The sequence below is a fragment of the Botrytis fragariae genome (genome assembly GCF_013461495.1).
Source record: "Botrytis fragariae strain BVB16 chromosome Unknown tig00000000, whole genome shotgun sequence".
Lineage (NCBI taxonomy): Eukaryota > Fungi > Ascomycota > Leotiomycetes > Helotiales > Sclerotiniaceae > Botrytis > Botrytis fragariae.
Genome location: NW_023500986.1, coordinates 136667 through 151599, shown reverse-complemented (window position 1 = coordinate 151599; position 14933 = coordinate 136667). Strand labels below are relative to the sequence as shown.

Here is a 14933-nt window from a genome sequence, read left to right as displayed (position 1 = left end):
CAAATTTGAAGAGACTCATGATATCAAAGATATTGACTTGCTAGACGCATTTAGATACCAACCTCGGAGAAGGTAAGAGTGGAAATATCAATCGATTCTAATGACGCCTCCGAACTCACAATCCGAACACCTCTTTGCATGTTTATGTAGGAAGGGTGCTTTCATCAAGAGAGAGAGATGGCAGATGAGTGTTGAGAATGGTATTTCAGAATAGTATAACTGCATCTTCCGATAGCTGTACTTATAACTACTGAGTAGTTGGATAGAAGCTGAAAAGATAAACGCAGAGTGGTAGTATTATGGCTGACTAATATCCGGGATCAGCTCTATGTAGGAAAAAAAAAGAGCCCAAAACGAATTGCCCTAATAAATTATACGATAAATCGATTGATAATAAAATTATAACAGTTAACAATATTGAATAAATTCATGAACAAATTTCAATTATAATATTATCTCAAATATTTAATTCTTTGCGTTGAAATGGAACAATTGGATTGTTGTAGGGCTTTGCTAGTGGTCATCCGGCAAAAGAGCTCGCTTTGATGCCTGAGGCACTACTGAATATTTTACACCGTTTTTCAACATCCAGTGTGGCACCTGAGACAACTCACACAAACACGACTCATCGTGCATCAAAAATACCTTCGTTTTGTGCCATCTTCTGTGCAACACTATATACAAGTTCACCTGAGCATAATGGCCAACCCTAAACTCCAATTTTATAACCTCCTGGCATCAATGTCTGGAAAAGTCTGGTTGGGTCATATTTTCTCGAAATAGACAAAAGCTTGGCCTCATTCGTTGCTCCATACCCAGGGAAAATGCTCTGAAATCCAGTTGCATCGCCTATGTAGTTGAAAGGATCGTATAGTCCGGCCGCCTCCGTAGCATTGTTGATCGCATAAGTTGTTTTCTCGACCCAAGCGGCAACAATTTCATCATAAGACGATCCGATCCACTCTACAACTTCCGCGTAACAAAGATATGTGCCTTTCGAAGAATCAAGGCCTAGTGCATTACCACCATTTGCCTCTGAGGCACTCAACCAAAGCGAACCTATTGGTTGCCAGTCAATCTCAATGATGGAAATGTTCTCTGCCGGTAGCTGATCATACAGCTCTGGAAGCGCTGAATAAAATGTGTCGTTGATGATTCTTATTCCTTGAAGAAGCTCGGCATATGTTTTGCCCACGATAGTTCCCGCAACGAACACGTCATTAATATTGGATATTGCAGCGGCATTTGTCTCGAGGGAGAACTCTGTGAGGGTCTTAAAGTCCAAAGTGTTACTAATACTCGGGATGGAAGTAAAAGGCTCAAAACAGGCAGGGTAGCTGATATTAGTGCTATCATAGAAGACGATGACGGCACCAACAGAGGTGGTTGAGTCAACAGCGATGACTGCAGGAACAATGTGAGAAAGTGGATCGACGATGTTCGTGGAGTAGTTTGCAATGGCCTTTGTTTCTTAGCATATCTCTATCAAACGGTGGGAAAGAAAATGCTTACCGCATAAAATTCCGGGATATACTCCTGTGCAACGGTGTATATACCAGCCCAAATTCCTTCCGATGGGACTGTTCTCAAATCAAATCTTGTAACAATACCAAAATTGCTGCTACCTCCCTTCAACGCCCAGAAGAGATCGGCGTACGAGCTGGAGGTGGCGTATACAATCGTGCCGTTTGCCAGGACCACCTCATACCCAATGACCATATCAGCAGCGAATCCATGCTGGTTTCCATAGAAGTTTACGCCACCAGCAAGAAGGAGCCCTGGTACACCGACTGAAGCTATGCGACCTCCAAGAACAGCGCGATTGTAGGTCTGAAGATAATTATACACATCCACCCACCGATAAGACGGCCCGACAAAGAGTGTGCTATGATCATCAGATATCGACAATGTCGTCAGGTTTGACATGACCATCAATACGCCGTTGTCAATATTGTTCGACCCCTTGATTGCCATATGGCCACCGCCTCTTACAGCAAACTTTCCTTCTGCCGTCCCCAACAGTGCAACTGCGGCAGCAACATCTCTAGCAGTCGTAGGTCGGAAGACACATTCAGGGCTCAAATATTCCGTCTGAGACCAAAAATTCTTGTTTTCGTACTGGTAAGTGGTACTATTGGAGTAAAAGACTTTGTCCGGGAAGATGGCTTCAACTGTAGCGCACCCAACTACATCGCTCGCAATATCGCGGTTGAAGTTGTCGGCTGAAACCCAGTTGCCGAAAAATAGCGGACTAAGAATGAGACCAAGAATAGCTCCCGCCATAATTTTTACTTAATTACCAGAATGGCAAGCAATCGACAATCGACCAACAATGATGATTGCACGGAAAGGTGTATTTACATACCTTCTGGAAGAAAACTAACCTTAGCGGTAAATTAAATTATCGAAACTGTTCTACGCACGTTGTTACCGAAATCATCTAGGTGCGTGAGAGGCCCTCCTCCATCTAATGGCTTACTGCCGCCATTCCAGATTAACATGTACACCCCTACTTTATTGTAACATTGTATTTCGGATTTGCCTATCGGTACGTGAGGAAACGCGGGGATTAATTGCGGTGAAGACAATCTCGGTGCAGATTGCCGTTCACTACTTTTGCCACTGAACTATTGATAAGCTCCACATCGCGTCTTCCGCTTTTCAAGCTACGAAAACCCACCACGCTACCGAAAACGTGGTGTACGGGTTACCAGTCGCAGATGGTAAGTTTGGGCTAGCACATACCGGACCTGTTCTGTTCTCTTTACTTTGTGCATATCAAGAGCCCCGAACTTTTCCTATTGCGCCCTGAATTCGATTTCTGCTGTACACCGGCATTGGCCGTCAATTGTCAATCTGCAAAGGAGGCTGACTGCTGCTGCAGGATTATGCTTGTGAATGGATAATTCCTGACTAGAGATATTATCTGAGTGCTATAGCCTGCCCTCAAGTGAAGGGTCCATTTATTCATTTAGTCAGGTCCAGCCGCCGACACAAACCCAAAGAAGTAGCGGAGAGCTATCTGACGGCGGGGTGTTATCCAATGACCGAGGCTATTGAGCCCTTCAGCAGAATATCTTTCGAATACATCATTAATACGCATAATTTATTGGGCCCTGTCCTCGAATAGAAGCAACTCTGTAGCACAACTTTAGATATTCAGTATAAAAAAATGGGAATGATTTTCAAGTGGGACAGCCCCCATGTGCGTCCACTATAAAACCCCTGTATTATAGTGGACAGACATCCTCTTTTGAGGAGTGATCTTCATATTGTGTTCCACCATAGTTATGTCCCGAGATGGTCTCTGAGGATCATTACAGATGTGTGTTGTTACACAGATAATTCACCTTCTTTTTGTAGACGGCAAATGCTTCAATTCTGATAATATCGCAAACTATTACGAAAGTTCTAATTTCTGACATTCAGCCACTAGGTCTCGGCCTATTTCCTTCTCCATATTCTCTAGGCTACCGGTTTCTGGCTCGCCTTGCCCCGGTATTACGTACTGTGTGCTAGGAAAGACGCCCGCTAAACTATTGGTACTGACTCGAACACTCCTCATGACCGTCTAGGGTGTCGATTGTACATGGTACAGTGAAGAAGGATGCTAGAGTATCGCAATCCTAATTCCATAGTCGATCAAAGAATTGGGTTAAAATGTTGTGATACAGCCAAATCTAAGGTTGCGGTAGCTCATTTTACCGAAGATGCGCCTAGAAAGGAGGGGAGCCTATTGATCTTGGAAGAAATCGCGAATATCATCATAAAGTCAATTACACTTACTCCTAAAACAGACAATTTGTACTTTGACTTACTGTAATCATGGAAGAGCCTTCCGATATCTTATCGTTCCATTCAGCAATGCCGATGCAATATGACCCAGCTACACGACTATCATGAGTAAGAAGAAAAGACCAGTTTCGCGATCGTCTGAAACAATCAAACATCAAAATTATCTGTTCTGAATTGGAATATGACATCAAAACAGTAAAGCAATGCCTATTCTGAGAAGTTTCAGTAATAATATTCAGTGAATTAATCTCATTGTTCCATTTGAGAGAATTTACAGTATAGAATAATTTTTGAATTCAATTTTGGCAAAGAATTGCTTTCAAAGTTTCTCTAATTAGTGTGGTTTATGTGTTCGTTTTTTGTCTGACAACCGCGAGCCAGAAAGACCAAAAAGTACTTGGAAAAAGAAGTATAGGAGATATTCTAGATATTAAATTAGCAATAGATATTAATCAAGTACAGTAATGGAAACTGCTGCACCTCTTCTACCGGCTACCCCTCCAACGCAGAGCAAAGATGATAAGTAGTCCAGCACACCAATGCCCTTGTTACTTCGGGCTTTTTCAGGAGTTCCTGCGGAGACATCACCACGTTTACTCGTAGTGCGATTCAACGTCAATATAGTAGTTAATGTTCCTTGGCGGTACTTTCCCGTTCGAATCCGTTCGTAAACCCCAACATAAAATGCTACGTTCCATGCCACGATTTACCAGCATATCCTAGGACTTTAAGCCGTCATCAGTGTTGGAGACTAGTGATGCACCAGGGGTCTTGGTCTTACAACATCCGAAATGACCGCCCTATTCTCCTACATCAAATTTGAGAAGAGAAGAAAAAAATGACTGAAGTCCATACTTGCTTTTAAGTTTAAAGAAATTCTTCAACGTGATTTAACAAGGCGTTTTCTTGAAAGTCCCACATGACATGTGATTCTAGATATTTCACGAGCTATCAGACCCGGGACAGAAGCTTGACGCTGGGTTGGGGATGATACGTATCCAGAATATTAAAGTGTGAGTTGAACAATATAGCAAAGGTATGAAGCACTCGTGTAAGAGATGATTCGAGCCATTCAGCTGTGTTCCTTCTAGATGTATAGATACGGTAGTGGCCATATCTTGAAGGCAAACTGAGGAGCCCTGGCAACCTTCGTCATCTCAACAAATTACTTTAAGCCGATCTCTTGATACTCTCCTGTCCCTAGAAGTTGATTTCGATATAGCAGTGGTTCTCACAAAGTCTATGACAACAGTCTAGCAAGGGAGATGGAGTTGCATATGGAGTTGCATCTTGGCTTCTGAATCTTTCGTATGAGATTCCAAACGTATGTTAACCCCTTGTCACTCCAGGGGATGTTTTACATGAAGAAATAAGATCATCCTTGCATCAGGTAAATCACGTAGATCCTATGCTTGTTTGCTGGGGAACATGCTCCCCAATAAATTTGCACATGCATGCTGGAAGGTAATATCGTTTCTTAATCCGCACATCCAGCTTGAATTGAGTAAACGGCTACTATGACACCTCGCAAGTATTGATGGAGTGAAACTGCTTTACGAAGATCATGGCGTAAAAAAACTCTTGGTACCGATCGCGAAATCTGCTTAATATGAGTATGAATAACAGCAAGCATACGGAGAACCAGTCTTTCAATCCAATTCACAAACTCATCTTTTCCCGTTATGTCTTCATACGATGGTATCGTCTACTCCATTCCCCCACCTCCAGGAATTACCCCAAATTCGCAGGCCCCATATCATGCAGCCGGACTCGTGGTGGTTATATGCGTCTTCGTTCCTCTGGCTATAATAGCGGTTTCCGTTCGGACTTTCACTAGATCTAGAATTGTTCGAATCTTTGCCGCTGATGATTGTAAGTTCTCACGACCGCATTACCGTATAACAATAGTTCTAACCTAGTGTTTATGAGTAGATGTTATGATACTTGCTCTGGTATTTGCAATGCATCCCCTGGAGATAGAAGTTGAAACTGACGATGTTTTCCCCCCATGAAGTTGACCTCAATTGCCTTAACGGGATGTATTCTGAATTGTGAGATCTCTTTCCAACTGCCCATCTATGTCTTACTAATGTACCCAGTACTCGACTATGGACTAGGAAAGCATCTGTATGATGTGCCACTTGACGATTTATATCCCAATTTTTTAAAGGTATGGCAAGCACTCCATAAATGTTGCTCTCTTTGGGAGCTGACCAGTAGAGCGTCTAGATTAACGTCATTGCTGCTATGCTTTTCTGTGCTGCCACTGGCATGGCAAAGACGTCCGTTCTTCTCTTCTACCGACGCATATTTCCCTCTCGGAAGTTTCACGGTGTAATCTGGTGTCTGGTTGCATTCACATTTTGCTATTCGTCTGCAAGTGTTCTGGCAAACCTATTTAGCTGCCGTCCAATATCTGCATCTTGGGATATCCAATATGCAGGAACAGCAAAATGTATTAATAGGCCTGTGTTTTATTTTGCGCAGGCAGGTTTGGGCATTGCAACGGACTTTGCAACTGTCATTGCACCTCTTCCAATGATGTGGAACCTACAGATCCCTATCAGGCAAAAAATTGGGGTTGCGGGTATCTTGATAATGGGAAGCTTGTACATCTCTGAACTTCCCAATAAATATGGTTCTATGCTGACTTCTTCACCAGTGTCTGTGTCGTTAGCATCATCCGCCTAAAGTCTTTATACGTACTGCTCAAGGGCACTGACCTCACCCGTAAGTTCCTCTTCAGCTTTGAAGTCTTGATTTGAACCTGCTAATACGTATCATAGTCGACACAGTCGATGCCCTGCTCTGGTGTGTTATTGAGCTTAACCTCAGTATCGTCGGTGGATGCGCCCCGACCCTAAGACCATTTATGCGGAAATATTGTCCCAAAGTATTGGGAAGTTCGGGGCGCATGTACGGTAGTGGAGATGCGCATCACGGAAAAGGCCATTCATACCCTCTTAAAATTCATGACAAGTCAACTCCGGCAACAAAAGATAACAAATCGCGACTAGTAATCCCGGGTGGTAGTACAGTTACGGGCGAGAACGAAAGCGAGGAATTCATCATTGGACAAAAAAGCAACTCACGAGACGATTCAGAGTATGGAGGAATAGTTAGGACTGTAGACTTTGGATACGAAGAGGGGGTTGAACCAAAAGAGAGATAAGTATCTGGAGACAGTGACGTCTTAGCTCGAAGATAGCGGTACAACCACTGCTAGTCTCAGAACGCGACCCCGGAGATCTTTAGGGATACTGCTATAATGCGTAGCAGCGGCATTAAAGAGAATTCTCCGAGCTATACAGCTCATAGTACAGCCTAGCTGTAACTATCTATGCAGATCTGGCGCTCTGGGCTTGTACCTATATTTGTACGCGAGTGCTGTCGCTTGTGTCAAGAATTTATCAACGACACTACAGATAGATTTCTCTTGTGCGTCCACTGTAAGCAACTGTCAGTCGGTCCGAATTGATCTCGAATACTTCTCAAAGTTGGAAAGAGGAAGAGTCTGAAGTGATGAATACGATCTTCTCACAATAGTAATGATGGGGGGAATAATAACAGCTGAAAATTTTATGTATACTTATGAATTCTTAATTAATAATCAAATGATAGATTTTTTTCATGCCGGAGGAAGGCCTTATATGAACAAATAAATAATTCCAGATTTTGCCTTACTCCATTTCCATGTTATGGCACAGTTCATTGAAGCTTTCCTAATCCTCCGCACCCAAGCAAATCCCCCAGCCTTGACATAAGGCTTCTGAAGGAGCAAATTCATCTGTATCATCTTGTAGGAAGAGGTACGGCCACATGACGTCCCACTCTTTCCCCGCGTCAGATTCCGCACATGTTGGTCTGAGCAGATTAGCAAGATGCAGGTATTGTTCCCTCGGTACTGAACGGATTGCGTCCCTCGAAACCGCAAATTCATTACACGGAGCTGAAAACTTGTTCGGCACTTCTTTTTCTGGAAAGCTCTTATGAAATAATGAGATGATGGAATCATTGGTTTCGATGCTTGATGCATCCTGGAAGCAGAAGGGAAGGAAGCCCCGAGACTGAACAGTGGCAAGGTCCAGACGATTTATTAGATTCGTTTCGGAGACTGGGCAGCTAAGCTCTGTCTCTTCCCATTTGTTGATGAAGATGGAAACAGAAGGTAGATTATCGTAAAATTGGTAGAGGTAGTTTAAATAGATGAGGGCCTCAGAGCCTCTGTGTGTGGACGCTGGAGAATCGTATTGAATGATTGCCAAGTTATCTTTCTTCAAGCTCTTTGTCCATTCTGATGAATCAATTTTTGATGTGAAGGAGGCGATTATGAGGTTAATTGTTGGAGCAGAGGAATTTGTGATTATTGGTAGAGCAGAGGAAGAGGAGGATGGGGCATTAAGGTATTCACGAAGGGCGGTGGGACCGGCCCAAAGAAAAGATGTAATGAATGCGATGCCCGTCATCGAGTAGAGAATGAAACGAACGTATGAGAAAACATCTGATCGAGTTGATGTTCCTCTGGATGCTGAATGAGGGCGGGTATCAGCTTGCTCTTGTTGTGGCAACCGTGAGTACTGTGGTAAGCTTTCGCTTGGCTTTTCTGACCAAATGTTAAAGCCCATATTGAATCGATGGGTGTTATCAGTAAACTTTTCCAGTTAAAAATATCAGAGAGAAAAAAGTATGTGATAGAACATATGAATGGAATTCCTTCAGTTATTTCTACCTTTGTACACATCCATTGTGTAGGTCTGAATACGAGCCAATACTAAAAGTAGGTGGGTCTTCACGTAAAATTGAATTGACCTCTATGCCGATTACAAAGTCCAAGGGCCAGTGATGGCAATTGAAACAGACGACGGCCTGTAAAAAGCGCTTGTCGTTTATTTCAATGGTGGATAGCCAAGCTCTGTGATCCGCAATCAGCAGTTAGGGCCAAGCACAACAATAGGCATAAAGGTCGATGTAGCCCATCTTTAAGCGCCCACCGAGAAGTTGTCGCAGTATTTATCTTTCATCATAAAGTTCCTCGAGAAAAGTCTGTGAGTAAAGACTGCTGTATCGGTATATCAGATCAAACTCCGTCTTTTCATCGTTACGCCCCTTCATCCGTCGATTTTGCTTCTTGGCGAGAACCAATCGAGTCTGCGTACCGGTATTACTGCTGCAGTCAAACACTATTGAACACACGATAGCATCTGCGTTATGCCATGTGTTCTTCACGTAAAGGATTACGGATGATTAGGATTCGATAACGACAATCAGATGACATATTATGGCCATTCGCGCCAGCCATGGCCATCGAACCTTATTCTTGTCCTGCACAGCCGTGGCAGGAGCTATTCTATAACATTGCCATCGCTATGCTATCTCTAGTTACTGGCGTCAATGGTTGATATTCTAGTGATTCCCCACTGTTATTCCACTAATGTTTGTCTTAAGCCATGATAGTTGGTCTATGCTGTACCGTAGGAGGATTTTAGTTGGTCTCCTTTTAGGTTTTAGCTATTTGATACCTCAATTCTTCTTGCTTTTCCATCTTCTTTGTTTCCAACAACAACAACAACAATAATAACAACATTCATCAATTCTCACGACAAAATCAGCTTCATGGTGAGTTGCCATTTATTTCTCTGCAACAAAATTACCTTGCTAGGAGCCTCTGAATGCATGCTTAAGGTTAAAATCCTATCTTGCCCCGCTCCTTGGTTTTGGGTACATACACGTAGCCTCTGTGCTACACTACCTGCGGCTGAAGCTTCGGGTTATATACGCACTCTGAGCCCATATATGAGGTCGTACACCATCAACAATAATAAAATCGCGCCCACGTAAAGTTACGTGCCTGTTAAAGACCGAGTGAAGCTAGAGGGATCGTCAGGAGGGATCATCAGCCAGCGCGTTATCGGGTGGTCGTTCTTGCTTGATCTGTTCAACATCAGTCGCATTCCATCGAGTCAGTGACTATGAGGAAAATAAGAAACCATGAATATCATCTCATCTCTCCTCGGCCCCAAATTCAAATCCTTCGAGGTTCGATATCATCAATATTCTTCATGTCTCGTGACTAATCCTGAAGCCTAAAGATATAGGGATTGTTGGACAAAATAATTCTTGTTCCACATTGCAGTATGTTCTGTTCAATCTTGGGGCTGGCTTTTGACCGTATAACCTGATTATGAGCATTCAGTCTCTCGCTTCATACACGCAAGCAGTTATTCGTATTCTTTGACGATACAAAGCTTTTACTAAATTGCGAATTTTTAGACATCCAAACCCAGTGCTGTCAATCAGTTTCTGTCTCACTTTTGCCAACGCGCGAACTAGCAATAGACCGGATCGTTTCCACGAATTCACCGCTTCTCCATCCATAGAAAATTCGTTCTTTGAAAGCTCGATACATTCGCCTGTGGCTGAAAATCCTTGCAAAACCTGGAATTGCATATTTTTGGCGTGGATCTGTTGTTATTCCAACGTGATACTTGCCAAACGGTTCACAAATTTGAAAATAATCACAGTGGACAGCCAATTTCGGCCCTTTCGGACGAACATATATACCCAGCAATACCCCCAGATTCGTACCACACTCTTGTTCTGACTCACGTGAAACACGCCAAAATGTCATCATTCCCACAATTCAGGAGACTCCCAGTCGAACTTCAACTCAAAATCTTTTATTTTTCTCTTCAACCAGACAGCATTGTACCCCGGATCATCAAAGTCGACTTCGCTCCAGAATTGCATACATACAGATATCAATCTCAGCCACCACCACTTACCCAAACATGTCGAGCTTCTCGTGAAGTTGCTCTGAAGAGTTACTCGGTCCTCAACCCCTCCATGCTAAACAAACGGGGCGCTATATATTTCCATCGCGCCGTTGACATCCTGCACTACCATCCACAATGCGAACACCACTATGACAATGACTCACTTGATACGACTGCATTGGACCCAGATCTTCCAACTCATCTCATACGGCATATAATGATCACACAAACATACATGACCCTCAGGGCAAGTGATTCCTTCAGCTGCCCAATCTTTGAGTTGAGATATTTCGGGAACTTAGAGACGTTATATATAGGATTGCCAAGTCATGCAGAACTAGAAGAGCATAGTACACGTTGGTATCAAGAACTCATGAGGCTTACGCCAGGTCACAAAGATGCGCCGCCTTCACTACCTCATCACCTAATAGCTTCATATACTCGCGAAAAACTCGAAGAGGCTTCTGGGCGCCGAGATATTGTACCGGGATACACATTGTTATCGGCGGACAAGGGGAATATGCGTAAACATCAGCTGTTAAGTTGTTTTGGATGGCAAGAAGGTGGTATAAGTGGTGCGTGGATTTGTGGCGATGGTTCGGGAAGGGGTGATGGAAGGATTAGGAGAGGAGAGGGATGGCAAAGTAGAGAGTTGCCAGCACTGAAGTATGTAAGAGCGTGCTAGTGAAGTAGATGTCTTGTTTGAGGTAGTGTAGAAAATATCTATGGCTGCATATATAAGCTGGCTTGAGATTTCTAAGATCTGCATGGAAAGAGATTGAAAGGGGACATCACCGTCTAGTATCGAGTTTAACAATAATTCCTTAATTAAGAAGATAATACTGAAGAATACACTACTTGGATCATTATCACATGATTTGCGACGATTCTGTACTACTTCACTTCAGATTAAACAACAAACATTCAAAAATTCTACCAAATGAAAAATTAATAAACCACAGCCATGTCCCCGAACTCGTAAGCTTCACGACGCCAAGTCTTCCCAGCGGAAATGAATATCTTTTCCAGAACAGGGCCCATACAGAGGTGGATCCCGCTGGATAAGCTAACCGCCTGCATGGTGCGGCGAGGACTGCACAGTTCACTATATGCGCCAGACTCTCGAAACTTGAAACAATTTCATATCGCATAAGATTCTTTATTGGCAAAAGATGTTTTCGGTCAAAATCATATTGGAAAATATTGAAAAAGAGGCAGGGAATGGACAGGATATCCTTGTGATTATCATGTGGTTGAACGGAACAGGGGTATTTGACACATTGAGACAAATATTGTTAATGAAAAAAATGAGCTCGGAGTACCAAGTACACGGAAATGCACAAAGGTGTACGTGTGAGAGGTTATTCGTACAACCGTCGAATATCCATAGCTTATCAAATCTGGGTATCTGGCTATTTGCTCGTTCGCCGTCCACTGTCTCTCGCAACTGTTTTACAGAGCCATATTAAGTACTTCTCGATCGTGATTTCGTACATATCCTTCGTTCTGTCTGCCATTACCACTCCCTCTATAGTTTCTCCATCTGATCCTATATTATCATTCGTATCTTCTTTTCGCAACTCCATTATGCTCTTTCACCTCTCTACTTCTCCTTTCCTCATCTCCTTCTCGCCTCCACCAGATTTCCATCACTCCCTTTTCATACTCCATAAGACATCATAATCACCTCTCCGTCTTCCAACACAGTCCTACTTCCTACCACAAAATCTTTTGTCACGCCACCGGGCACTGTATAGCTAACACTCGAACTCTCCTTCCCAACAACAGTTGTAGCAACTGCATTCAAATCACTACATGGCATCACAATCGCAACCGCGCTACTGAGATATCCATCTGAATCTGCGATGAGGAGGGAAGAGGTATCGTCGTAAGTGACGGTGCAGGTAATGTTGTTGGGCGTGTCGGTCAGGGTTGCGTCCCAACGGGCAGCGCCGCGGTTGTATGTTGATATGTAGTCGAGGGCGAGGATTGGGCTGAGGAGAGATAGGAATGTGAGAGGGATTGTGAGTTGCATTTTGAGTGATGGTGTTGCTTTTTTGGTTTTGTTTGGGTGAAGACGATGGAGTAATTATTGATATCGTGTAGATGGGGATAAATATCTGGGAGAACGTCTGATAATGAGCAATGAAGTCGGGGTATCAGGAAACAAGTAGCGCCGGCAGTGCAAAGATTAGTAGCGAGCGGGATCGCAAGATATATATCTCATCATCGACTCTATATACTCCATTCCATTAATAACCTGAACCCCAAAAAATCACCACCAAGAAAAACAATCTCCCAAACCCAGCAAACGTCCGCCCCACAAAAGCATGGCAAATCGCCAAACCCAACTGTTTTCCTCTCCCTTCCTGTTACCTATTTCCATAATAAGAACATATCTCCTGCTGATCCAATCAAAAGGCTCCAAAAAAATCGGTTCTTCAAATTGTTTAAGCATAAAGAGTACACACAAGTGGATCACAAAGAACAAAATTTCCAAATTCGGTTGAGATGGGAAATGAAGGGGTATGCACGGATGTTTGGTGTTAGGGGTTGCCAAGATGGTATTTGCGTTGATGAGATGAATTGTGACCGAAGATATATCTTTTACTTTATTGCTTTGAAAAGTCGTCTGGTCGTGTCGTTTCGAGTGAGTTCTTGGAACTTGGCGCTTATGTCTTTTTCTTTCGAGTTCTAGGTGAGGAGGGAAGGGTGCTTATTGTCAGCATTTGTGTTAAGTTTATGATATCATGTTCCTAATTGTTCTCGTGTATCCCGTCCTGGAGTTGCGAGCGAGTGCTTAGGACTTGGATTGGAATAACATCAATCATCTCGAGAATCATGATTTTGGTTTGAAGTGTTTTATCTGATCTTGAAGTTTTGAAGTTGTGCCCGGAGCTTGGCGCCGATGTTCCAGCACAATGTGATCTAGAACTGAGAGAACATTCTCGCCTCATCTATATGGATTACAAGGCATTGGCGCTTGGCTTCCAGCTGAAGACTTGGCTGTTAGACCGACGGTCTTCTATCTGAAGATAGAGATGGCCGCAGTTTTTGTCATAAAGTCAGGAACTTTTAGACACATCTGGCAAAAGGAATTTGTGATGTGCAGTGAAGTCAATTCGCTCTTTTTAGATAAGAGCGATAATATACATTTGATTTCCTGCTTTGTTGACCCCTGATACTCCTTGACATAATGGTAGCTCGTTCTCAAATGAAAGCTCGCCCTTATCTTTCACGTTCTCGAAGTCTCGCAAGATTACACCATAGACTGGAGTTTAATATGTCCTAACGCATGTGAAGAACCCTTCTTGCTGGAGTCAGGAGCCATTGTAAGCCCCTCTTCACAGTCGTAGGCTCCAGAAATTTGAGGTACAAGAGGTGGAGGGCCCCATTGAACGTATGGGCTGCTTCGATGGGAAAGTTTCGGATCTTCCTTGAGAATATTTTTAGTAAATACATCTTGTGATGGCCTCCTGTCCTCGAAATAATAATTGATGCTGAACGATTCCTCTCCGATATGCACGGTTTTGCTGAATCTATATGGATATAATCCACCAGAATTCTTGGTACCATCCAGTAGATTGATATATTCGATACGCATCGTTCTATCAAGGAAATGACTGTACCAATCATGTGTAGTCGTTCGAAACTGAATATCCAGAACCTTAGCATCATTCATCTCCCAAGGGCTCAGGAGGTCATCATAAGGTGTTGTGACAAAAGAGCATACATTATCATATTAATAGATCCGTTTCTACTCGCCCAAGACCAAATTGGTCCCCGAAGTAGAAGTAGCCCTGTTTGATTTTTATCATCTACTAAGAATACTAGGGGTAAGGCGAATGCTCCTTCCGTATTCCTGCAAGATATCCAAGATCTGGAGGTTTCCAAAATGCAGAGTGCGAGGGCTTAAAAAATATTCTTAAAAGTTCCACGCTTCTTGATGCAATTTTAAATCCATTTATTTACCACACTATACTTACGATAAACCCGAATCACATAGTAATCTAATGAGCTTGAATGGGTAAATTTGAACCACGGACGTCAGCTTCCTAAATATAAGTCAAAGTCAAGACAATGATAACGTGAACTTCCTTCCGAACAAAAAAGTTTGCACCGGTTCTGGACAACCCTCTTGTATGCTGCTTCTCTCAATATCTTTTGCACTTCCCTCACATGCAACAGCTCGCCAAAAAATGACAAAAAGTTGTTTTGCACCTACCTAATAACAATCTTGAGTTCTATCACTTTTCTTCATAAAATTGATTTGAACCAATAACAAGTAATTCCTTTCAAGATTCAAATTATATTATAGAGATTTCAAATATTAACTATAATCATAAATTCCATAACATTATTAGA

General features: G+C 42.8%; 6 protein-coding genes across 6 annotated transcripts; 2 read left to right on the top strand and 4 right to left on the bottom strand.

Annotated features, from left to right (window-relative positions):
* Positions 1-709: 709 nt before the first annotated feature.
* On the bottom strand, positions 710-2283 carry Bfra_006248 (putative fad binding domain-containing protein; the record flags this gene model as incomplete). Its single annotated transcript, XM_037336622.1, has 2 exons — positions 710-1462; positions 1513-2283. The coding sequence occupies 2 exons, from the start codon at positions 2281-2283 to the stop codon at positions 710-712; spliced, it is 1524 nt and encodes a 507-aa protein (XP_037197988.1).
* Positions 2284-5477: 3194 nt separating this feature from the next.
* Positions 5478-6967, top strand: Bfra_006247 (putative integral membrane protein; the record flags this gene model as incomplete). Its single annotated transcript, XM_037336621.1, has 5 exons — positions 5478-5667; positions 5895-5965; positions 6025-6404; positions 6458-6525; positions 6582-6967. The coding sequence occupies 5 exons, from the start codon at positions 5478-5480 to the stop codon at positions 6965-6967; spliced, it is 1095 nt and encodes a 364-aa protein (XP_037197987.1).
* Positions 6968-7517: 550 nt separating this feature from the next.
* Positions 7518-8420, bottom strand: Bfra_006246 (uncharacterized protein; the record flags this gene model as incomplete). The annotated part of the gene is made up of 1 exon (XM_037336620.1): positions 7518-8420. The coding sequence occupies one exon, from the start codon at positions 8418-8420 to the stop codon at positions 7518-7520; it is 903 nt and encodes a 300-aa protein (XP_037197986.1).
* A 1996-nt stretch (positions 8421-10416) lies between these two features.
* On the top strand, positions 10417-11633 carry Bfra_006245 (uncharacterized protein; the record flags this gene model as incomplete). Its single annotated transcript, XM_037336619.1, has 2 exons — positions 10417-11234; positions 11531-11633. The coding sequence occupies 2 exons, from the start codon at positions 10417-10419 to the stop codon at positions 11631-11633; spliced, it is 921 nt and encodes a 306-aa protein (XP_037197985.1).
* A 595-nt stretch (positions 11634-12228) lies between these two features.
* On the bottom strand, positions 12229-12603 carry Bfra_006244 (uncharacterized protein; the record flags this gene model as incomplete). The annotated part of the gene is made up of 1 exon (XM_037336618.1): positions 12229-12603. The coding sequence occupies one exon, from the start codon at positions 12601-12603 to the stop codon at positions 12229-12231; it is 375 nt and encodes a 124-aa protein (XP_037197984.1).
* Positions 12604-13699: 1096 nt separating this feature from the next.
* Bfra_006243 (uncharacterized protein) lies at positions 13700-14250 on the bottom strand (the record flags this gene model as incomplete). Its single annotated transcript, XM_037336617.1, has 2 exons — positions 13700-13839; positions 13875-14250. The coding sequence occupies 2 exons, from the start codon at positions 14248-14250 to the stop codon at positions 13700-13702; spliced, it is 516 nt and encodes a 171-aa protein (XP_037197983.1).
* Positions 14251-14933: the final 683 nt, after the last annotated feature.